Source organism: Pteropus medius, unplaced genomic scaffold, assembly GCF_902729225.1.
Source record: "Pteropus medius unplaced genomic scaffold, Ma_sr-lr_union100, whole genome shotgun sequence".
Lineage (NCBI taxonomy): Eukaryota > Metazoa > Chordata > Mammalia > Chiroptera > Pteropodidae > Pteropus > Pteropus medius.
In genome coordinates, this window is record NW_024349797.1 from 21295033 (window position 1) to 21319728 (window position 24696).

The 24696-nt window shown below is 48.7% G+C and overlaps 1 protein-coding gene and 2 long non-coding RNA genes across 6 annotated transcripts in view; 1 reads left to right on the plus strand and 2 right to left on the minus strand.

Annotated features, from left to right (window-relative positions):
• On the minus strand, positions 1-16875 carry LOC120619690 (uncharacterized). 4 transcript variants are annotated; one of them, XR_005657604.1, is made up of 4 exons: positions 16376-16875; positions 10547-10684; positions 5727-5862; positions 1-5627 (listed from the first exon to the last, which is right to left on the minus strand). It is a non-coding gene; the product is annotated as an uncharacterized LOC120619690 (long non-coding RNA). The 4 variants fall into 4 exon arrangements; XR_005657603.1 differs by having other exon boundaries at positions 1-5093; positions 5455-5862; positions 16376-16790; XR_005657602.1 differs by having other exon boundaries at positions 1-4794; positions 4932-5862; positions 16376-16790.
• On the minus strand, positions 5894-6963 carry LOC120619692 (uncharacterized). Its single transcript, XR_005657606.1, has 2 exons — positions 6806-6963; positions 5894-6340 (listed from the first exon to the last, which is right to left on the minus strand). It is a non-coding gene; the product is annotated as an uncharacterized LOC120619692 (long non-coding RNA).
• Positions 16863-24696, plus strand: part of YY1 (YY1 transcription factor) — a 26164-nt gene continuing 18330 nt past the window's right edge. Inside the window, exon 1 of the mRNA XM_039884207.1 lies at positions 16863-17784. Coding sequence (XP_039740141.1) covers positions 17115-17784 — 670 coding nt within the window. The 5' untranslated portion in view covers positions 16863-17114. The remainder of the gene's footprint in view (positions 17785-24696) is intronic.

Consider the following 24696-nt stretch of genomic DNA (forward strand, 5'->3'; position numbering starts at 1 on the left):
TTACTAGAACACAAGAGTTTAATAAGGTTGCTGGATAAAAAATCAACATGTAATAAAACCCCTACGTTAAAAAAAAAAAATCCTAGCTATAACAATTAGAAAATGATGTAAGAACTATTTACAATAACTTCAAACACAGGCCTCTTGATAAAAACGTGTCCACCAACTCTTTGGAGAAAATCACAAAACTATTATGAGATAAAGAGGCCTCAGTAAAAGGCAAGATATACCATGTTCATGGGTTGGAAGGCTTATTATAAGGAAGTGCCCCTCCCCACGTGATACCTAAATCCAGTGCAATCCCAGTCAAAGCCCCGGCTGTATCACAGGACCCTGCATTGGACTCACCTACAGGGAGAAGAGGGTCATGGCTGGGACAGGACACAGCCTCTGGGGTGCAGCAGTGCTTATGGGGGAAGGAGGATTGTTTTCAGGTGAACTGGCCTTGTAAGTTGATTTTGCCCTGTTTGGGGCGAAATTTGATAATTATATGTCAAGATCTATGAAAATGCCCCTCCTATGCTTTGATCCTGTAATTGCTCTCCTGAAAACCATCTAAAAGAAAAAGCAATTTATTCCTATTTGTAATACTCAAAACTGGGAGGAAAAAACCCATGTCCTGCAATGGAGCTGAACTCTCTGTCACTTGCTAGCTGCTTCAAATGGAAGGAATGGTGCCCAAGCCCTTGGGATGACTGACAGGCACCTGGCACCCAGGCGACGGCCCCTTGAAGCCCTTCTGGTGTAAGAACCAAGGCCGAATCCCCTCTCCGTGCCCGTGCTTCCGAGAGAAGACTCTCCTGAGGTTGATGCAGCCAGCTGGGCTGTGGCCACCACCCCAGGTGCACTGGAGACAATGTCCCCCCAGTTCCAGACTCCCCCCATTCTGCTCTTCCCAGCACTTCGCCCGAGCTTTCTGCCTCCTGCCCCCCGGTGCTGTTCTACCAGCCACGTCGGCTTACCGAGCACCCACCTGCAAGCCCCATCCTGAGTGGGCCCCAGCCAGGTCCAGCCATCACTGCCCAGCAAAGTTCCCTGCACCTGCCACCACAGCTCACCAGAGCAGGCAGTAGCACCTGTCCACGGCACAGAACCTGCTCACACAGCTGCTGGGCCTGGCTTGACCTAACTTCCATGCAACTGCCCGCCTGCCCACCACCACTCACATGTTTGGGTCAAGAACCATTTCCTGCATTTTCTGTGCTCTGGCTGACTCTGACAAGGCACCGGGTAAAAGAGAGGTCACTGTCTCCTGGAGCTCAAAAGCTAAGTTACCCCAACCATGTGACCCCAACCACAGAAGCAGGTTGGACAGAGCCTGTCCTGGTCCCGCTGAGGAGAGCTCCTTGTCTCCCCACCCTGGGTCCTAAACCCCTGGGTGCTACTGCAAGTTACAGAAAAAAGCCCACGCAGGAACTAGCAGAAATGGGCTACGCTGTGACTTTTTTTGGTACCTCTCATAGATATAAGTCCATCTCAACCCAGGAGGGACTTGCCCAAGGTCACACAGATGTAGCAGCAGAGATAAGCATCCAGGTCTGACTGTGGCTACTGCTCACCCCTCTCCCTCTGCTCTGGGCTTCCACGCAAACGTGCTGGTGTTCTTCACAGAGCAGGTAAGGGGCCTGCCAGGTCAGGGCGGCAAGCCGAGGGGCATTACACAGCCTGCTTCATGAATGCCAGGCCTCTTTCCCCACTGGGGCTCAGAGGTTAGTTAGATCGCTTGTCTAAGGTCGAACAGCTAAGGAGTAAAACGGAGTATGTTCCTCCTTTTCGGTTTCCAGGTTGGAGAGCATTTAAGATGCAATAGAAGCAAAGAACCAGCGACGTGAAGGAGGCACTAGCCAACGCCAGCCCATCATCGGTTTCCCTCCAATCACACGCAGGGACCCCTGCGGCATTTCCAGCCACTCCCAGGTGAGGCAGAGCTGGGCCCCAAAAGCAGGTCCAAAGCCACCAGCCCGCAAGCCCACAAGCGAGCATGGGTCACCCAGTTTCTCGCTTGCTCATGGCATCAATCGCCTTCTCCCCATAATCTGTCCGGGCTGACTGTCCACCAAAAGTTCAAGGTCGTCATGAAGCCCGTGCTGGAAGTAAATGCCCCAGGAAGTCCCCTCCGTATGTCTGCCCTGCAAATCTGGCAGCTGCCCCGCCTTCCTTTGACCTAGAGACAGCCTCTGCACTCTAAAAGACCATGCACGTGGTTTACAACTTTGAAGCTGATGTAGATTCCGGCGGCTTCACTTAACACTCTGTCCCCGAGGTAGGCCTAGAAATCTGCTGAGTGTAGAGTCACCGTGAGCCAGGTCCTGACAGAGTTTCTGGATTCCGAGATGGGTTTGAGTTGTTTGTGGGGTTAGAACCTTGTAAACCATCCAGTGACTTGATTCAAGGCAGGGGTCCAGCCAGTTTAAGCCAACCCCGGGCATGTGCACGGTGAAAACTACAGGCTGGAATGACAGGAGGCGGAGGCGGGGCCAGTGCCTCGGTTCCGCCCTCCCTGCAGAGTTCCAGATAGTAGCTGTAGGCCTGTAGGCCGGAAGTGCTGTCCCACAGGTGTGGCCCAAGCAGGCCTGCAGCCGTGTGCTCAGCGGGGAACCATGGAGTGCTCGGTAGGGGGCATGGTCAGCACACAGTGCCTGCACTCAAGGACCTTCCGGTGTAAGGAGAGGAAGAGGCACCCTGCCAGCAGAGAGCGACACTGTGACTCTGTGGGGCAACTGAAGGGTAACAACGGCTCCACGCTAAGAAGGCTCAGCGTCAGTCCGTCCCGCTGCTGTGGCAGAGCACTACACACTCGGTGGCTTATAAACAAGGTATCTCTCTCTCACAGTTCTGAAGCCCAGTCTGAGATCAGGGCGCCAGCATGGTGGGGTCCGGGGACAGCGTTCCTGTCTTCACACAGGTGGGAGCAGAGCTCTCTGGGGCCTCTTACAGAGCCCCTGATCCCGCTCACGAGGGTACCACGCTCGTAACCTCATCACCCCCAGCCCAATACCACTGAGGATGGGGTTTCCACACGTGAATTCTGGGTGGGGAAACAAACATCCAGTCCTCAGCAGGCTCTCTGCAGAGGTGATATTTGAAACTGACGAGGGATAAAATGGATGGAATTAGCTTACAAAATCATGGATAGGTTGAAAACAATGGGGCAGAGATCCGGGAATGGTGGACCCACCACAAGGAGCCAAGGTTGGGAAGGGAGAAGCCGGCCACCACTGGGATGGCCCAGTTCAAGGATGTGCAGCACGGCAGTGACCCCGGGGTCAGAGCAGTGTGATCACTGCCGTAGAGTGCCTTCCGGCACCCAGAAGAGCGCATGGGGGTCGGGGGCACAAAAGTAACCGGGTAACTGGCGCTGCTGCTGCCAACGTTAACGGCAGCCTGAAATTTACACGCTGCATCCATCTGTTGGTGTGAGAAACGTCCGAACCCGCAGAGGATTTTTATGAGTTTATCTGAGCCAAACTGACAACATATGCCAGGGAGCAAGATCTCAAATGCTCCTGAGAATGAGTTTTGCAGGTTTTTTTAAATACCTCTGACATTAAGGAGGGAAAGTAAGGAAGATTCTGTGAAGGTGGAGACGGCAAGGCGGGACACGAGTGCAGGACAGCTGAGACTGCACCTTCTCCTGAGGCTGGTGACGCCTCCGAGGGGTCTGAGGGAGGATCACTCTGGCATTTCCAGGGTATGTTAACTAGATGCCCGATGGGCGGTCTTGCTCAAGGCAGAGATCAATCTTTTCCTAAAACCGTTATGGCCCAGTTAGGGATTTATGAGGGATCGCCCTGTGAGGTTACTTGGTCACTGGTCAGCTTTATTAGAGCCGTTTTCATCCACAGCCTGCACACGCCAAAGCCTACTTTTCTTCAGCCTCAGGCACTGGATCGAAGGAACCAAATTTCCACCCAGAAGCCCCGTTTTTACCTTGCGGGTCTGGGAACAGTTTTCACCTTGCGGGTCTCTACAGTCCTGGAAGCAGCCAGTCCATCTCCCTCCCAGCACCGAGGCTGGGGGCGGGCGGAGAAAAGCTTCAGAGACCCGAGCCCTTTTGTGCAGTGGGTGGGCGGTGGGGGAAGGGTGAAAGCACTGGAGGGTGCGCGAGGGCCAGGCTCAGCTTCACGCAGAGCTCCCAGGCTCCTGCGGTCCGCCCTGGGCCCATGCTTCACAGCTTTCCTGTGCATCACCGATTCACGGGGAGAAAAATCCATCAAAGTCCGTTGAAAGAATAACATGGGCTCGATTTTTCTAGGGAGAAAAAGCTCCAAACCATAAGTCGTCTACTGGCTCCGTTAATAACACATAAGATAAGCAAGACAAGTGTGAAATGCATACACTAACTACATTAAGAAGGAAGGAGCTGAGTGAAGCAGGGAAGGGAAGACGTGGAGGATGGGAAAGGGAAATGTGACGAACATGGAAAGCACAGGAAGAAGTCGGGAGGGACAAGATACGAAAAGAATGAGGAGGAAAAGGGGAGAAAGGGAAACAGTAGGCGACGGTGCCACAGACTAACAGACAGTGAGACACCAGGGGTGATTTCGTTCATTCTCCCACGTGTAAGAGCTGCTCGGTGCGCTGTAAATATGAGGCACCGTGCTTCTGGAAGCCGTCTCCAACTTGTGTCCCGTGCTGTGACGGGAAGAGCCTCGACACACTTCTCGATCCGCTTCCCAGTGACCCAGACGCGGGGGGACGGCTCCTCCTACTCCTGGCTTTGGGGCCTCTCATTTCATGCACTTGCTCAGGGTTCAATAGGTGGGTTTGCATTTATTCTCTCCCTTGCCTTGCCTAAGGTAACCATTATTAACTAATGAGTGTGTATCCTGCTTTCTTCATGTTCACATAACAAAAAGAGAATCTACAACCTCAAAGAGAGAGGAAGGGGGAGGTGGGGGGCAGGAAGAGGAGGAGGCTTCAACATATACCTGCAGGCACCTTCAAAGACCAAAGCTTGGGGAACACGTATCCCACGCTGGTTGGAGACCGCAGTTGCTCAAGAGGATGGGCTTGTGTCAGGCTGAAATGGTGGCATTTCGGGTGGAAGCTGAAGGACCCAGCATCCAGAGGTGAGCTTGGGGAGAAAGACCCTGGGGAAGGAGGGGCGAGGAGGGACAGGCACATCTGGGTCACAGTAGAAAATCTGGTGTGACTGCAAGAGAGATATCTTGCAGAGTGGAAGCTTTGGGGTAGAAGAGACCAGAGCCTAACAGCTGACTGGGGATGGCTGAGTAAGAGAGTCTTGACGACGGCCAACCAGGATGGGAACAGAAAAGGTGCTTCCGGTTCACCTTACTAACAGTCTCGACACCTCACGTGGGTGTCTCAGGGGGTCAGACTAAATCGGTTCTAGGGTCTCTTCTGGCATAAATCCTATGACTCCCCCAAATTAGTGAATTCTACCACCACCTCCACCGCCTGACAAGAGGTTCCATGAAGAGTGTCTGGTACCCGGCTGGCTTGGTCATCGCTGCACTCTGGGGACCTGGCAGGGTGGCCGCCACATGAGTGACCTGGCTCTTCAGTGAGCTGAATCCGTTGCTGTTTGTCTTCTGTGTAGTTTCCTGGGGGGACGGACTGATGAGTCCAACAGGACATAGAGTACAATGCAGACCTGCCCGGGGCTATGGAGACAGTGACTTGCTATGGGGACAGTGACTTACGCTGGGGACGTTTCAGAGATGGAGAATAACTGGATGATGACAAGAAGTTAAAGAACTCACTCTTTAGCAGAGCAGGAAGTAGGAAAACAGCTAACCACTTCACTACTAGTAGCTTTTCAAACAGTGAGAAAGCTTCCAACTCCAATTTTTCCTTCTGGTAGGGAAATGTCACAGTTGGCTAAAGAATCCAAAAGATCTGATGAAAAAAGAAACATAGGGAAAAAGCATAAATTCAAAATAGGCGATTAGGCTTCCACAAGCTTTTCTTAATTTGCTACCTTTGTTCTGATCATAAAACAGAACACATTCATAGCAGCATTATTCATGACAGCTGAAGTGTCGAGCAACCCAAGTGTCCACTGAGGACGAACGAATGTGCAAAACGTGGTCCATCCACACCCTGGAACATCGTTCAACCTTCAAAAGGAAATTCTGACATATGTTACAACATGGGTGCATCTTGAGAACATTTTAAATGAAACAAACCAGTCACGAAAGGACAAACAGAGCTGCGTGACTCACTTAAACGAGCCGCGTTCCTGCAACGGTCGACTTCACAGACGGAAGTGAATGAGGGTGCCAGGGTCGCAGGGACGGGGCGGGCAGTTAGTGTGTCATGGGAACGGTTTCAGTTTTGCAAGATGCAGAGTTCTGGGAATGGATGGTGGTGACGGCTGCACAACAGTGTGAATGTATTTAATGCCAATGAACTGTACACTTAAAAATGGTTAAAATGGTGGATTTTATGACAATAAAAAAACCACCAAAATCCTAGTTCCCAGAAGCAAACTACATTGTTCTGACATTATCATACCTTTCCCTCCAAAAAAAGTTGGAATTATACTATACACACAGATATCCTACATTTTTGCTTATTATTTTATCATAGCACTTTTTCATATTAAAACCATTTACAAAATTAAAAACCACTATATACAAAACGTATGGCTTTATAATATGCCATGGATTCCATATGGACAGACCATGAAATCACCAAGAGACGCTTCATACAGAAGAGTAACTGTCCCTTTGATGTCCTCCCTCCTCCATCCCACTCCCCGCCCCTCCTGTTCGCAGAGGGAGCGGCTGACCGCCTGGCCTGCGGCAGTAAGTCTACCAACCCAGGCACGGCGGCTTACCCGAGAAGCCCTGCGGTAGCGGCAGCTCGCACCCCGGTGCCTGACCCTTGACTGCAATTCTCCCAGCCTTTTCCTCACAGTCTTGGATGGCTGCCACAGCCCTAGCCATCACACCAGTTTGGGGGCAGGAAGGAAGAACAGGGTCTCTTGAGGATCTGTGTTTGATCAGGGAAGGGAAGCCTCTCCAGTAACATATTTTCCTTCGCATTTCACGGGCCAGAGCTGGGTTGCGTTCTCCCACGCTCCTCTTAGATCAGTCACCTGTTAAAGGAGACAGATTGCTGTGGTTCTTTGACCAATTTATCCCCTCAAGCTAAGGGAGTTCATCCTACAAGAGAGCTGATTGCTACCTTCTAAAAAAATGGGGCTAAGGAGGGAATACTGAGTAGCGGGATACCAGGAAACAAAGTGAACGCCACAGAGACTCCATACGTTTTGTTAAAGAGCTGTACACATTCGTTCACGTGACATACAGTAAGGTACGCAACCGTTTCTCTAGGTTGTTTCTAGAAGGTATTTATGATACAACCCCAGTTTAAATAAGAGCTATGTGAGAGTTAGCTGCCATTACGCTGGCAGGATGAAATGTTGGATCAGAGTTGAGACACCTCCCCATCGCCATCGGGTCGTATGACAGATGTATCTAGTAACATGAAGACTTACATATTACATTTGGTATGTATAACATGTAAGTTACTAAATTTGGATCGTAAAAAAACAACGGTTCAAATACAGGATGAGGAAGTATGATTTAACAGCTATCCACGTGCGACAGCGAGCAGTGGCTAGCCTGCAAAACCCGACGGAGGTGAGTTCTAATGAACTCGGTGCTGGACAGGGCTACCTGCTTCAGGCTGAAGCCAGAAGTAGACTGGTTCTACTCCATCAAGTAAGCTCTGCATCTAGAAGTCAGTGCTTTGGGGGAGACAAAGGGGGCTCAAAGGCTGGAAGAGGTGTGTGTGAACAAATCTATAAAGACCTCTATCTGCCTGTAACATGAAAATAGCAATGTTACCTGCTACCCTTGGATTAATGCATCAATCAATAAGGCATTTATTTCAACAGGCGATGGTCTTTTTATATGGGCGGCCTTTGCGGTAGCAGCTGCTGTAACAGGATTTTATTTGTAATACTGTTTGCTTTGAGAGGGCTGGGTGAAGGACTGTGTCAGCTTCACCTGACCAGGAGAAAATAAGATTATTTTTCCAGAGCAGTCTACTTAAAGGATTTTCTTCTTGAATATGCCTCTGAGAAATAATTGACATATACATCCTTTTCATGTAGTTTGACGTGAGCAATATTGTTTTCTTCACATTATAAACTAATTCCCAAACTGATTAATTTTCACTGTTTGAAATTAGTTTTCTAGAATTGTGTCTAATTTTCAGACATTTCTTTGCTTGCAAATTCATACTACTCAAATAATCTGAAGGACAAGGAAGCTAAAATTCAGAGTTCCCGGAGAACTACATGCCTGTAGCATGGAGAGCTACAAAAAAGGAGAAGAAACACCCCTGCCTTCCAGAAGCTTCCAACCCAGGAACTATCTACAAGTAATTAAAAGCCAGCTGACTGAGTAGTAGGTCTGACTCTTCCCCTTCTCTCCGATGGGGCCAACAGGAGACCAGGCCAGGGGCCATTTCTAACTGCAGCACCTGGGCTCTCCTTTAGGCAGGACCTGAACCGAGCAGGGAGGTGGGGGAGACGAGGAAGGCAAAGAGCGAGGAAAATGAAGGGGCGTTTTCACCACAAAGAAACTTCTGTGAGGCCGGATGTCGGGGGAGGGGGTCAGAATGGAGCAGGAGGGAGAGAAAAACAGTAAAAGATGAGGAATTTTATTTCCTGCCTGTTGCATGCCAGGAGCACCATACATATCATTGCACTCAAACTTTACAGCCGTCTCGAACAGTAAGATTCCTATTGTACAGATAACGACACTGGCCCAGAGGGGCTAAGAAAGTCATTTAAGATGACTTAGCTAATAAGTGATGGAACAAATACTCAAATCCAGGTCTGTCTGATTTCAAAACTTCCATGTTTTCTGCTGTGCCAAGCTTCCCTAGAGCTCAGCTAAGGGTCCTGTAATTACTTTACAAGCAGTGGGCGTGGAGGAGGCTGTAGGTAGTAGCATCACCGGGTATTTCTGCTGATGGGCGTTTGGCTGGCCCTGCTACCCTCTGGGAACAGGAGGCAAGAGAGAGTGTGTCCCTGCCCTCAATGTGCAGTTTTGTGGGGAAGCAGAAACATTAACAGACACTTTCATTATAATGTAAGAACATCGACTGTGGTCAGGCAGAACGCTATGGAAATACTCTTCGAAGGAAAGCTTCCTAGAGACATCACCTGAGCTGATCTGGAAGAGGAGGAAGTTTGAGGTGGGGAGGGATGTTTCAGGCAGAGGAAATAGTCTGCAAACAGAGGTGTGAACTGCATGTGCCTGTGTCTGGAGGCTGCAGGAGCACAGAAAATGAGGCCGGAAGTTTAGGGGTGCCTGGCCAAGGAGCTGGTCAAGGCTGAAGCCCCTGGAGTTTGAACAGGGGAGTGATGTGGTCCCACGTGCATGCCAGAAAAACCCGGGAGAGGCTTGGGGAGGGAACGCTGGAGGCAGGCAGAGCAGCTGGTCGGCAAAGGTGTAGGTGAGAGGGAGCTGGAGCTGACACGAGGACAGCAGCAGCAGGAACAGGGAAAAACATTTAGGAGGTAAACGTATCAGGACGTGGTGGTTACCCATGGGGGTTTGGGAGCGAGGAGCCTGAGATGACTTCCTGATTTCAGTCCTGGGCATGTGGGGTGTGACTGGTGAGAGACCAAGGCTGGAGGGAAAGAGGGCAGAGAAAGGGGGAGAAGGCCAGGGAGACCCAGTGAGTGTGAGAGGCCAGGGGACGCTGAGGACGGACAGGGTTTAGAGATCTGGAGAGGGTCCAGAGCAAGGGCGAAGCTAAGGATGGTCGGCGCACAGGTGACTGATAAAGACAGCCTGGGACAGCGCACAGGACAAGCAGCGCAGCACGAGCAGCAACAGTCAGGAGCGAGGAGCTGAGGAGAAAGGAGGATGGCGGAGGCAGCCCAGTGCGGAGTCCCAGGGACAGAGAGGCAGCGATGTCAACAAGGGCAGAAGTCGTCACATGTCTGGGCATATCACCAGGTCGCCGGAGACACGGTGCCGGGTTGAACGGGTGAGGTAGGGATCATTAAGACAGACATGGTCTCAGGGTGCTTAGCTGAGAATGAAAACGGATGGGCAATGGCTGGAGGGAGACGGGGTCAAGGTGGAGCCTTGTTTTTGAGGACCAGAAGAGACTTCATCCAAAGGAAAAGAGCTGGGGGAAATGGCAGGTCCACGGGAGAAGACAGGTAAATGCGAAGGGATCCGAGGAACAAGAGGGGCACAGGCAGAGGACACGGGCTCCGCCGGGAGTGGCACTGCGTGGTCTGCGAATGGAAGGTGCTTCTTGGTCGATGTGTAGGGGACACGGTGCAAAGGGACAGCTGGCATGTGAGGAGATAAATTCTCAGTCAATCTCCTTAAACTGGAAAGCAACGGAATGGGGCTGCTGCCGAGGGACGCGGAGATGGAGATGAGCGGATTTCTTCAGGACTCTGAAGAAAGTAATTTAGAGAATTTGCCAAAATGGTGGAGGAGGGAGCTGAGTTAGGACAAGCAAAAAGAATTGTCAAGTGACAATAAACACCCAGCTGATGCTAGAAAGCAGGAATAAGGCATGACGAAAATCTACGTACATGAGTTGTGTTTCCTCCAGCAGATCCCAGGATTTCAGAAGCGTGGAGATGGAAGAGGGTTGAGCCACGGGCGAAGTTTCATCAGCCTTAAGCAGGATGGGAAGTTGAGGACGCTGTGATCAACCATGGCGTTTTAGTCTGGGAAAGAAAGAGGGATTAGAAAGGTCTGAGGCTGAAATAAAGGGTTAACGGGAGGAAGGTGTGAGGGTCAGGGGGGTCAGGGAGGACAGGATATGGAGAGCTTAAGGTTCACTGACGTGGTGTCATCTTAGGGATTACGAGGATCAGGACGTGGCAGCTGAAGAGGAAATGAAGGCAGCTGGAGGTGCAAAGGCCGGCACGTAAAGAGGCTGTGTGGACTCAAGTCATCGAAGGGTGTGCTATGGCTGAGGTTCCAGAGGAAGATTGAGACCAAGTGTGACACAGGAGAGGGTGAGGAGATGGTCGAGAGGGTGGCAGCTGGTATGGCGCTAGCTTCAAACCACATCGGGGTCAGCACCGCCTTTGCAGTTTGGTCAGAAAGTCGTTAGGAAAAGATTCAAGGGATCCAAGATTACGGTCTCGCCACAATGACAATGCCATTTAAAACAGTGCAAGGACACTCCGCGTGCATCCCTCCGGCAGTTAACAGGATGGTGCAGTTTACAACATAATAAAATCCTTCCTCCCCACCCTGTCCTTTCAACCCCCAGTTTAAAATTGTACATGACCTAAGGGAGGAAAGAGCGGTGCCCTAACGAGCACCAAGGAAGTTTGGTGGCAACTCTGAACAGGACTGTGGCTCCCGGGGGAGTGTGGAGAGGAGGCTGATGTCTTCCCCTGGCCTGTTCTCCGCCTCTGGGCTGCTGTTGCCCTGAGTAGCAGATGTTGATCTCAGTGATAACAGCCCTGCCAAGTCTTCTTGGGTCTACCCTCTCCAGCCAAGGCACGTCTGTGTCGCAAGGGGAAAAGTGATTCTTAAGACACAGCTGGATCACAGATAGAAATAGACTTCCACAAGGAGCTCTGGTATCGAGAAATTAAGTTCTGATTGACACAGAAAACACAAAAGCAAGTTGTTTATTCTACTTTTAATGGACAGTAATCCACCTAGCTCAGAGAGATTAAAAACCTATCGCTGATGACAAATCTCTTAAAAAGAAAAAAAAAAAAAAAAAGTCTGGCTAGCAAATGAAGTTTCATCTACTCTAAGAACATGAGGTCCTGCCTGTAAGCATTAACCCTAAAGCTGGCAGTGCCTGGATGCAAAGGAGAGCCAGAAGCAGAGATGTTGAGTGGGCAGAGGCTAGTTCACCCCGCAACAGAACAAAGGGCGAGACGGGATATAACTGCCCTGGAGAGCGCAGAGACTTGACCTACCCAGGTTGGGCACTTCACTTACCATTACCGCTGACTCCTATCACCCCTGAAGACGGGCATGCCTGGGCCTGTTTACAGCTGAGAAAATAAAGAGCAGAGGACAGGACTCTGCTGAGGTTACATGGATGGTAAACGGCACAGCCAGGACCTGAACCCAAGTTCTGAGCACTTCGTCTGCTCTTCCCACCGACCAATTTTGCAGCTGCTTTATCTTCCAAAGCCCAAAACTCCAGAACAATTTCCATTATTAATCTCCAAGTTCAAGCTGGGACTTGGAACGAGGAATGGCTCATAAAAACCAAAAAAAAATTGGATGTGATGTTAGTAGCCAAGTATTGAGAAAACCTCGGCCATCTTTGATAGCAGTTTCAGTGGATCAATTTAAATTGATGAATTTCCAAGGCTAAAAAGAGCCTTTTTCTGAGTGCCGTGGGCTTGTCCCAAATATTTACGAATTTATCACCTGACTTATTCTATTTACTCTTTTCACAGAGATTCACATTAAAACAAACAAACAAACAAGCACCGTAGTCTGTTCAAGTGTGAGTCCTTGCGAAGGCCAGCACCGGATGAGGCTGGGCTACATCCGCTTGTCCCCAGAGTCTCCCCTTCCTCCTAGGACCTCCCACACTAGAAACGAGTGTTTGGGAGCTACCTGTTCAGAGCCTTCTCTTCTCTGTCCTGCAGGCTCCTTGTCCTCGAGTTCAGGCTGTGTCCTCCAGCCTGGGCTGCACAGCAGGCGTTCTCAAACCGGGAGAACAGCTGGGCTCACCTGGTCCCCCAGCTCAGGCATCTAACCACCAGGGAAATCCCTGTGCCGTCCACTCTGAGGACGAGTCCATGTAAGCTCTTCCTGTTCTGCTACATGAAGATCCTCACACTCACTAGTACGTGGACAGGACATGGTCCTGCCCTTCTTACGCTGTGAAACAAGCATGACTGTGAAAGTTACCACAATTGAATGAGAATTTTCTGCTCATTCTTTTCCGGTGTGCCTGCTGCATTCGTTTGGATGGGCAGGTGGCAGGAGCAACTGCGGGACAAGTAAGTTGATTTGGCTTTTCCTGTGAGGGGAATTCTAATAGCAAAGTCAAGAAAAACAATGTTAATCTATTATTGAAGATTTCAACTTTCCTCAGACTTATGGGCAATAACCAGATTCACTTACTGCAATAAACCACGTAGCCCTCAGAAAAATAATTACACTTAAAATGTTGCATAAACCATGTTAATTTACTAGGCATGTAGTTAGGCCGTTTCACCATAATTTAAGCTCCAAATCTAATATACGCATTTATTTGGGGGGCGAAAGTCTCCCTTTAGTAGCTCGAATTTCAGATTCCACAACTAGGAAGAATAACTATCGTTTAAATGATTAAGAAAGCGTGTACACACCTATAGTTTGTCATTTAACTTGTACGAATACAAACTAGGCACAACTAATTTAGATGCATACACATGAATTTTCATCCTGATTTTTCTAAAATTTTTATTGGAAACTCAGCATGGATTTGAATTAGAACAGGGAGGGTACTACCTTCTACCCCCCAAAAAAAACTTAGAGGCTTTGCAGCCTAACAAAAGGCAGGGAACGCTAGTTCTAGCCACACAGCCCCCTCACTACCTTGCAATTGACTGTGAGCAGCTGCTTTCAGCTGGTTTCCTGGAAGAGACTGGACTGGTCCTGCCAGTTGGAACATTCTCCATACTGTAACTGAGGCAGAACACTGACTGCTACTTGAAGTAACTTCAAAAGAACTAAACAGTAGAACTAACCAAAAGGCACTTTCATGAGGCAACTGAATTAAATTAGCTTGTGGTAAAAGAAATAATTTAGCATGAGTTCAATGCTGGAAATCATTTCCAACCTGCTAGAAATAGAAATAGTACAAGTAGATTTGTTAGCCTCCCAAAAGTCACTAAATAAGATTCTCTGAAAAAAGCAAGGAAAGAGAGCTACCAGGCATCTTTTTAACTCATATCCTTTATTCTTTCTCCACCTTCTCCCACCCTTCGCCAACTCCACAGGTGTCCTTTTCTAAACCACGTGCTCTTAAAACATAGTTGGAGCCCTGAATGGAGGCTTCAGGAAAGGAATCACTAGCAAATGAGGGGTGTGGAGAGACAGCGAGGGCTGTGGGGAGACAGCGAGGGCTGTGGCTAACAGCCCTCATCCTCATCCTGCTGCTGGCCTGATCAGGTGGCCAAAGCGCACATTCCTTGCAATGTATTTATCACTACGTCTCCTCAGCCATTAATGAGTTGACTTCTTGGAGAGTCTAGAAAGCTCTGCACAGCTCCTGTGATTCTTCAGTGTCCTACTTTCTTCGGTAGTTGTTATTCATTTCTACAGTAGACTGAAAGCTTTGTACAAAGTTGGAACTTGAGACTCTGAAAAGGCCGACCACTATCACATGGAACTCCTGTCAGCGCTTTCCACTTCATTTTTTCATGAACCAAAAAGCAAACAATAATTCCACGTGCAAGGCACTGAGCTGTCAACAGACACAGCCACGGCCCTTGGAAGCTGGAAGGGTAAAAACACCCAAACACTGGTGTAAGAGAAATACCAGATTAATTAAGCAATGTTAATCATTTGCTGCTAAAACAAAAGGACTAGAAGTTCAGAGGGAACGCCCACTGGCCCAATTTATTCTGCCCAAACAGAAGCAGTGAAATGAACCCCACCTTTTAAACCCATGGCTCTGAAACGCAATTCAACCTGTCCTTTACATGGATTTTTGCCTTTAGCAGCAAGTGCAAGCAGGCCTGAGCCAATACTGCAGACTATCTGTGTTTGCAGGGCTAGTCATGAGAGACTCCGCAGCTACAGAGTGGAAGACAAGAATATTTCCCACCACAGAAAACTTGAGGTCTGCCTAACCAGTCGCCTGCTTTAGGGCGAGTTTTAAAAGCTATTCATGGAGCGGGTGCTAGCATAGCAATTTGGGGCATGTCAGTGCTTTCTCACACCTATCACCCTTTTTGACAGTTTAAAAAACCCCTTTTCAGCTTTCTCCACTTGAAACTAGGCTAACTGGGTACTTCCCCATTTTCCTTGTGTCTACAATGAAGTATCAACGACTCGCAAAGACATTTTCCCATCATTACTAGAGAGTGGGGAAAATGAAAGTAAGCCACATAAAAATTCTCCCACAACTGGTTTTCATTTGTGAAACATTTATGCAGAATTTATAAGCTATGAAAGCCAGAAATGACTTATTTCAACAGATATGACTTTGCCAAACTGTGTGGGTGCAGAACTCCAAGGGGAATTACTCAGATTTTAAAACTCAAGATTCAAAAAGAAAATGATCTTATTTTTCACGCTTTACACTAATATTCTCAAAAATCAAGTCCAATGCCATTTAGAAAAAAGTAGAGACTAAATTAAGACTGATCGAGTCACTTCTGAATGCATAAACTTTTCCCTAATACGTTCTCAAAGACACCCACTTGTTTTAACAAGTTAGATGTGAGATTGATGTACCACGATTCAGAATAATCAGTGGCATCAATGGCAAGAACACTATCCCAAAAGACGAGTAAACGTGGAGAATACACACTTCAAGAAACGCACGGGCGTTGAATTGGCCAAAAGAGTACAACGAAGATGCACGCTCCCCGAGTTTTCAGTTTTTCCTGACTTTCTTAAAAATCAGTACATCTTTATTTCTATTGCTTTAATAGGGACAAAACCAGTTCTCTGCAATATATCTAACTGTTCAGAAACGTCTAACTTGTCGCTAATTCGCGCCAGGAAAAATCTAGGCTCTGTTGCAGGTATGATGAAGAACAGGGCGGGAAAACTGTAATTTTCATCGAAGGGACAAATGCAAAGCCCGGTGGGTATAAGGAGGAGCATCTATGAAAGGGAAAAATAGGTGAAGATAGTGGTCAAGGGAAACAATGACTCGTTGGACAGAAAAGAAAGGGAGGCTCTGAAGGAAATGTTAGGAAGCCATGAAGAGCCGATACACGACGAGCGGCCGGGATCCTGAGTTCCAAGATCTACCGGGAAGCAGGCACCCAACGGCTCCACCTCAGGTTTCCGCGGGTCACAAAAGGATAACGGACATCTTCCCAACGGTGGACCTGGGGGCTCCGCGCGCCGCTTCCGCCCACCCGCCCCGCGCGGCCAAACTGCGCTCGGCCCCCGGGCCCAGCGGGGCGAAGCGGGACCGCGACCGCTGGCGGACATTTTCTTCTGCTGCTGCCCGCCCGCCCGCCTTTGTTCGCCTGGCTTTCCTCACTGACCCCAACAGCATCGCCCGCCCGAAACCAGGCGCCAAAAGCACACGCCGTCCGACGCGAAAAAGGAGTCTCAGGCGTTTCTCGTCAAAACAGACTTTATTGGGGCGCCGCAGCCGCCCCGCGCGCGCCGACCGCCGCCCCGCGCGGACTCCAACCCCGCGCTCGGCCCGCCCGCCCTCCGTCCCTCGCGGGCTTGGGGCCGCGTGCACCGCTCACCAGCTCCTGAGGTGACGGCTGCAGCGGCGACGCCCCGCTCCCGAGTGCGGCACGGGCTTGGGGCGACGGCTTTTGCTGCTGTTGCACCGCGGAGCACGAGAGCCGCGCAACTAGCGGCGGCGGCGGCGGCGCGCTGACGTCACGCGCCGCGGGCCAGCCAGCGCGCGCGGGGGCCGTCCCTTCGGCCCCAATCCAGGTGGAGCCTCGGGAGTGGGCGGGGCCGCGGCCGCGAACGGGCAGATCGATTGGCAGAGGAGGAGGAGCGAGAGAGCAAGCGGGCGAGTGAGAGCGAGGAGGGGCGGGCCGAGGCCAGCGCGGAAGTCTCGCGAGGCCGAGCCCGAGCGGAGTGTGGCGGCGGCGGCGAGATCTGGGATCGGGGTGAGGAGTTGGTATTTGTGTGGAAGGAGGCGGAGGCGCAAGAGGAAGGGGGAAGCGGAGCGCCGGCCTGGAGGGCGGGAGGAGGCGCGGCCAGAGCGGGCGGCCGACGCGCGGCGAGGCGGGGCGCCGGGGCGAGCAGCGGTCGAGCGAGCGCGGGGCGCACCGAGGCGAGGAGGCGGGGAAGCCCGCCGCCGCCGCCGCCGCGCCCGCCCCTTCCCCCCGCCGCCCGCCCCCTCTCCCCCCGCCCGCCCGCCGCCTTCCTCCCTCTGCCTTCCTTCCCCACGGCCGGCCGCCTCCTCGCCCGCCCGCCCGCAGCCCCGGAGCCGAGGCCGCCGCGGCCGTGGCGGCGGAGCCCTTAGCCATGGCCTCGGGCGACACCCTCTATATCGCCACGGACGGCTCGGAGATGCCGGCCGAGATCGTGGAGCTGCACGAGATCGAGGTGGAGACCATCCCGGTGGAGACCATCGAGACCACGGTGGTGGGCGAGGAGGAGGAGGACGACGAGGACGACGAGGACGGCGGCGGCGGCGACCACGGCGGCGGGGGCGGCCACGGGCACGCGGGCCACCACCACCACCACCACCACCACCATCACCCGCCCATGATCGCGCTGCAGCCGCTCGTCACCGACGACCCGACCCAGGTGCACCACCACCAGGAGGTGATCCTGGTGCAGACGCGCGAGGAGGTGGTGGGCGGCGACGACTCGGACGGGCTGCGCGCCGAGGACGGCTTCGAGGACCAGATCCTCATCCCGGTGCCCGCGCCGGCCGGCGGCGAGGACGACTACATCGAGCAGACGCTGGTCACCGTGGCGGCGGCCGGCAAGAGCGGCGGCGGCGGCTCGTCGTCGTCGGGCGGCGGCCGCGTCAAGAAGGGCGGCGGCAAGAAGAGCGGCAAGAAGGGCTACCTCGGCGGCGGGGCCGGGGCGGCGGGCGGCGCGGACGCGGGCAACAAGAAGTGGGAGCAGAAGCAGGTGCAGATCAAGACCCTGGAGGGCGAGTTCTCGGTCACCATGTGGTCCTCAGGTGAGCTCCGGCGCGCGCCGGCCCCCGGGATGTTTTTGTTTTGAAGGGAAGCCATGTTTTATGTGTGTGATGGGCGCCGCCATCTTCTTCGCAGGGCAAGTATGGCGGCCCCAAAAGATGGCGGGCGGGCCGCGGCGGGGGCGGCGGGCGGCGGCGGCGGCGGGCCGAAGATGGCGGCGGAGGCGCGGCGCCGCCCGCTAGGCCGCAATGGCGTAGTTCGCCCGGGCGGGGCGGCCTCGCGGCGCAGGCGGGGCGTGCGGGGCGGGGCGCGCTCGGGCCAACGGACGGCCCGTCGGCTCGTTGTCCGCGGCCCCCGCCCGGCCGGCTCCCCGCGAGGCGCGGGGGCGCGGGGCGCGGAGAGGGCGTTGGTGGGGCGCACGGCCCTCGCGCCCGAACCCGGCCGAGCCTCCCGCCGTCGCCTTTCCTCCGCCTTCCTCTAGGTGGCGTCGCTGACCCTCACGCCGCCCCCGCCCCCTTCCCCGGACCCTCAACTGCTCCCGGGAGGCGCCTTCCGAGGGGGCGGGGGCGCCGGCGCCGCGGCCCTTTGCTCCCACGCACCGCGCAGGCCGGGGCCCGCCCGCGGCCGCGCTTGCCTCGGCGGGGCGGGACTTGGGCGGCACGTAGGGCTGGCGTGTGCGGGCTCGGCGTCGGCGGCCTGTCACCGCGCTGCGGGCTAGGGCCTCGCCTGCGCTCCCCCGCCGCACGTAGGGGGAGGATCCGCGAGTTTTCGAAGATAATTATTAGTCGTTTACGTTTTCGGAAGTTCTTTTAAACCTTTGGTTCCTTTCAAATAGGTTGATTAGCCACACCAACTTAATAAAATCGAGTGCTTTAAGTCTGCATGCTTTTTTACTTGGTAGAAAGCTATCCTATTTTCCCCGTGAAAAGATTCTAGAAAGCGTTTTTTTTTTTTTAATCTTTCGTTATTTTAACGCTCCTTTGAACGAAGGCCGGAAAAAATATCTGGGGCATGTGTAAATCTTTAGTCCTGTATAACTATTGAAAGGCTGGTTTTTTTCATGTGGGTAGCCTACTTACCGACATGCTACCTAGTTAAATTGCTGGAGTGATTAAGTAGATTGAGAATTATCCTGACATGGCTAGTTTACCTAGTACCTGTGATGGCTAAGCCTAATACTAAATTTAACTTGTAGGACCCTTTATTCATAATTACATTTCGTAAATTCTTGGCGTTGGATGGAGTCACGAAATGTGACCTTTGTTATTAAAGGGTTGTTAGAATTCAGAGGACCGAATGAAATAGAAGGTGAAAAGGTCGGACTTTTCAAGTTGAGATAACTGAAGCAGGATGGATCTATGATTCAGAGGACGGAGCAACGGGGTCGGAGCTGCTGCCAAAATCTAATAGCAAGTGCTAACAGACGCTGTTCTGCATTTCAGAGTGCCTTGAACTATTAGTAGTTCAAGTTTAGCAGCGGCTGTATGTTTAAATGAAACTCGTCTATTTTAGGACTTAATGATTATCAAAAGGTATCTCTTGTGTGTTTTGGTAGCTCAGGATAATTGCCCACTGATTGTGTTGGGATGAATAGCCATATTTTTCCATTAATAGGAATGGAATGGGGGGGGTATGATAAGTTTGCTGAATTCAGGATAACATTTGAAATTAGGTATTTATGTAAGGAGACATTAATCACATAAAATTAATTTACTTTTTCTCATGGTATGGTCATATTGGTTTTATAGTGATGTGCCTTTTGATCTTTCCAAATTACTAACCCACTTTTCCACACTCTGAAAATTAAGTAAGGAAGCTTTTCTTGGTGAAATGATACATATCGAGTCAGACAGTCAAGAGGGAAGGTCTGAGGGGCTTGACCAATGGGAATGAATTTACGATTAAGTCAGCACTTAAAATTCATTACTTCCCCTGCACAAGTGGCTGATTACCCGGTTACACCATTTGGGCTTATTTTAATGTTCATTTTTTTTTATAGAGTTAGTTGTCTGGCGTGTTGCAGAGTACTCTGTTTAAAAGTGGTTATAAATATTTGATGAACATAACATAATATGGCCTGTTTCCTGAAACATGTTTTGTGGTAAACTATTCCTCTTCCTTCTCTGTGTGGTTTGGAATTATTACCAAAGAGAAGCTAAATAGTTTGTGATTAACTATACGTGTCCCAAGTTCAAATTCTGAATACACTGTGGTTTCATCTTCAGAACTGAAATAAGGAGATAATTGATAATAGGTGAAGAAATCAAAGCACGTTAATTGTTAAGCTAAATTTTTATATGTGTATGTGTTGACTGGTCGGCAGTGTGCTCACTGCTTTCACATGCTCGATCTCATCTGATCCAAGCATGAGAGTTTTAGCTACACTGTAGTTTCACTAAAACAGTCCTTAGATATCAGTGAGCTTTGAGGTGGCATTTTTGCCTAAGCCCAAGCTTTGTTACCTGAAGTCTTTATAAAAATATACATATAAGGGTCATGATTTCAGGGCCTTAGTTACTTATTAGTACCTCTTGGTTTAAACAAAAATTGAGTGGGAGTCTAGTATGTTGAAACCAAATATTTGGATTTTCTGGATTTCTTCTGCTTGTTAGTAGGCCGTCTTCCTTTAATTCCCCACAGAGTAACAGTGATCTGTATGGTTGGTGTCTTTGAATGGAACAGCCGCAAGGGAATCTAGTAGATCTACAGTAGGGTAGTTTTAGATCTGAAAAAGTCTAAAATCCTTAGGGGTCTGCTTTTTTCTTTTTTAAAAGATTAGTATAATTTCATGTGCATAATTTAATATAGTTTCTACTCTATTCACTGAGTTGTGCAACTCCCACCACTGTCTAGTTCCAGAACATTTTCATCACCCCAGAGAGAGACCCGGTACCTGTTAGCAGTCACTCCCCATTTCCCTCTCCTCCAGCTTCTGGCAGCCACGAATCTATGTTGTTCCTCAGGATTTGCCTATTCTGGACATTTCATTTAAATGGAATCATACAATACATGGCCTTTTTGTGTCTGTCTTAGTTCCTCTTCAAGGTTCATACATGTAATTCATTTTTTTTTTTATGGCTGAATAATATTCCATTGTATAGATAACATAGCAGGACCTTATTTTTCAGATAAGAGAATTAAGGCTTAGTTAAGGCTGAACATGTTTCAATAATTTAATCACAGTTCAACTTTGTTTTGAATATTCTTAATCCACTGCTTCAAGGCCCATATTATTTTTTCATGGCATATAATTAATATTTCAATATTGCCAGATTTAGGGTGCAGTATTCTAGTTTTTCCCTAGATAATCATCATTACTGTATAGGAATGACATCTATTTTACAGATCTTATAAACTAAACCACTTAATCATTGAGTCGAGTAGGGAAACTAATGAAAAAAGCTGAGTATTTACTTAAAACATTTAGTTTTGAGAAAAACCTAAGGAGGCTTTAAAATCTTGAGGTTTCGGGTGTTTAGAAATTGTGGTCTTCACTCAAGGCTCTTGATATTTTAATTATCTTCTGTTAGACCAAATATAGAAATGCTTTGTGCTGGATATTTTAATCAGTAAATTGAAAGTCGAAAAGTAATTTTTTCTCAGTGTTATATATTTATTTAGAAAGTTCAGGTTATGCCAAAAATTACTGATCCTGACCATTTGCCATTTCTTATGAATTTTCTTCCATCTCCTTTTTTACCGTGCTTTTTATCACTAAGTAGGGATGCCATAAACATAAACTCATGGAGCCAACTCATAGAAGCCCTCAAAAGTAATCCCAGCAACCCCGTGACCCCCGCTGGCAGCCTGTGGCCTAGATCCTGATTCTCCCCCCCGTTAGCTCTGGAGACCTGGCTTACTGATAAACCTCTGCGGTGAGACTCTCCACTCCAGGTGATTGACCTTTTTCTTTTCCCTCCCACCACCAAGAGCCGACTTTCCCTAGTGGGAAAAGAAAAATCCGTATCAGGAAAAGGTCAGGGCTCCTGACCTACCTACTAGCATTTTAGGCTTTTGGAAGAGAATAAATAAAATAATTTTTTCAAAGTATGCCAGATTCCTGGGTGGATATTTACAAAAGGCCTTTCTATTTGTTTTGTATTTGAAGGCTGCTGAGAAAGGTCAGTTGGTTTTAAGGCTGGGAAATTTAGGGCCCATAACAGGTTATCAGCAAAAACAATGATTAGAATAACTTCTTAGGGTCTGCATTCTTTTAACTCCTTGTCTGCTCTTCCCTGTGACCATTTTATAAACTCTCGCTCTTAATACTTTTCGAAAGAGTACGCGAAAGTGAAAATTTTAAAAATGTTTAAATCTGGATATTTACCAGTGAGTTGTGTTGTATAGTATTATTGGATACACTCTCAAACTTTGTATTTTAAAATTTGGCATCTTAAACGTTACTGAGATGTTGAAAAACGCATGAATTTCATTATTGTTAACAAAATATTAGGACTATATGGGGAGGTCTTGGAAGTTAGTTGACTCTATTGTATAAAAGTTCACACCTTCCTCTGTGGTGGAGTTTAATTACAGTACAGGAAAGGAACCATTTCCTAGTCCTAAGTACCTTGTGTTAAGAAGGCCCATTCTATTTAACTTTGTGATTAATTATCAATAACAGCAAGCCCAGTGGTTTCTGGGAATCAAATCAGTAACAGCATCACATTTCCTCTTTAGAGAACACTGACCAAAGTATCTGACCTTGGCATATCTTAACTTCTGACTTTGAGATCTTTGTAAAATGACTTGTTGGAGTAGTGGGATCCCTAAAAGCCTTTTCAGTTCCTTTATAGCAAAAAAGTCCTACTCTTTTTCTGAATTCTTACATGACAATAGGAAACGATATACTCAACTTCTTAAAAGCAAAGCAATTAAATTTTAATGTGACCAGGTAAAAACAAAGCAATATCATTTTAACATGACCAGACGAATGGTAGGAGCTCTCTTGAGTAAAATTCTTAACCATCCAGTTACTTTAGTCTTACACAGTGGTTTCAGATACAATTAAACGTTAAAATAGTGTTGCTTAAGTAGTTGTGCTGGACTCTCTTTTCTTGTGTAAATTATTCCCCTCACATGGACTAAGAAGTGTGCTGGAAGCTGTTCTTTTGACGTGTGGACCTTTTCTCTTGGAGAGTCACAGACTTCAGGTAGGGTTTCTAGTATCTCACAGCATCACACTCTTGAAAATAACCTGAAGTGTGTCTTTTTGCATTTTCAACTCATCCCTCTTTACTTTTCCCTTATGTCTTCTGGCTTTCTTCTAAGCACTCAGAAAATTTGAGGGGGAGAGGCCGCTGCCAGTACTCCAAACTGATAATTGTATTTTAATTTCTTAATTTGTTGATAACTTAACAATTTATAGTAATACAGATGGTTTCTATATGAAATGAGTTTTTTAGATTTCTAACAAGGACTAAATACAGACCTGGATTTCACACATGATATATTCCTTTCTGAATTATGTAAAACTTTGAAAGTAAATGACTTCATTGCCCGCCTTAAAAACCCCTCAAAAACAACAATGTGAATATACTTAATGCTACTGAACTGTAGACTTAAAAATGGTTTAAATGGTAAACTTTTGTATATTTTAACACCGCACAGTCCACAGACATTATAGTCAGTAAAAACCAAACTCCTCGTCAGAACCTACAAGGCCACTCAAGATTTGGCCCCTGCTTTTCTTTCCGATGTCCTTCCTCCCTTCTTCCTCTGCTCCCATTATGCTCCCACCCACCCTGGCTTTCTTTCAGTCCTTGAACTTGCTTCTTAGTACTTGGTCTTACCTCTGCTTCCAGCGCCCTGACTCCAGGTGTTCACCTTCTCAGTTGCTGCCTTGTCTTTCAAGTCCCAGCTCCGAGAGGTCTCTGTTCGTTCAGATTAGTGTGCCCAGGGGTGCGCATGCGCACACACATTACCACTCTGTCTCATAACTTGTATTTTCTTTGTAGCACTGTTTGAAAATGTTTTTTGATTTTTTTTTTTTTTTTTTTTTTTACTTGCTGCTAATCTTTTTCCTCTAGAGTGTAAGTCCTGGGATGTAACCCTGCAGCCTCAGGCTGACAACTAAGGCACAAAGAAGGTTCTCAGCAAGTAGCTGGCGGCCTGCATGTGTGGGAGTTGTGCCACAAGGCAGGGGCGTGGCCTGCAGGCCAAGATATCATAGATCACCAGAAGCGTTAAGGGCAGGAGAGAGTGGAGGAGTCTTTTCTTTTTAAAAAAGGCATGGACTTAAGGGTCAGTACTAGATTCAAATCGTGCATCTGTGACTTACTGCCCTTCTTTAGGTGTGTTACTTGGCATTTCTGAGGCTTGACTTCTTCAACCAAAAAACATGGGGTTAATATCTTTAAAGATTTTTGTCTGAATTGAGAAATGTGACAGTTGCTGGCATGAAACAGGTATGCAGTAAATGACAGTATCCTTTCTTAAGGCCTATTAAAAAGTGGGCAAAAGTGGAAACAACCTATGTCTGATTTTGGGGTTTTTTTTGTTTGTTTGTTTTTTTGCCCGTTGCTTAGCAATGAATATCAAACATTAGCTCTCCCCTGTTTCATTGGAGGTGTGGGTGATGGCAGTGGTGAGAAGGTATTGTCATTTTTGCCAAAAATCACCCAAATGGTCGGCCAAGGTTAATGGCCTTAAGGTGGAAGGTGTGGAGAAACAAAACTGTGCCAACTTTAAGTAAATAAATAAATAGTAAATAGGCAAAAATAGAAAGTCAGGATCATGGGGGGAAAGGAAGCATTAGGGTCAACCCTAATGAGCCTCCCAGCAATCAAGATAAAAAAGGAAACTATACTACAGCTAACTGATTCTAAGATGGGAAAAACTGATAAAAGGAAAATTAAGTTTTTCTTAGGACTGAATTCTAAAATAAACTGCTTTATATCTGCAGGGGACCACTGAGTGGTAGTAACGCACAGATTCCAGCCGATATCGTGTCC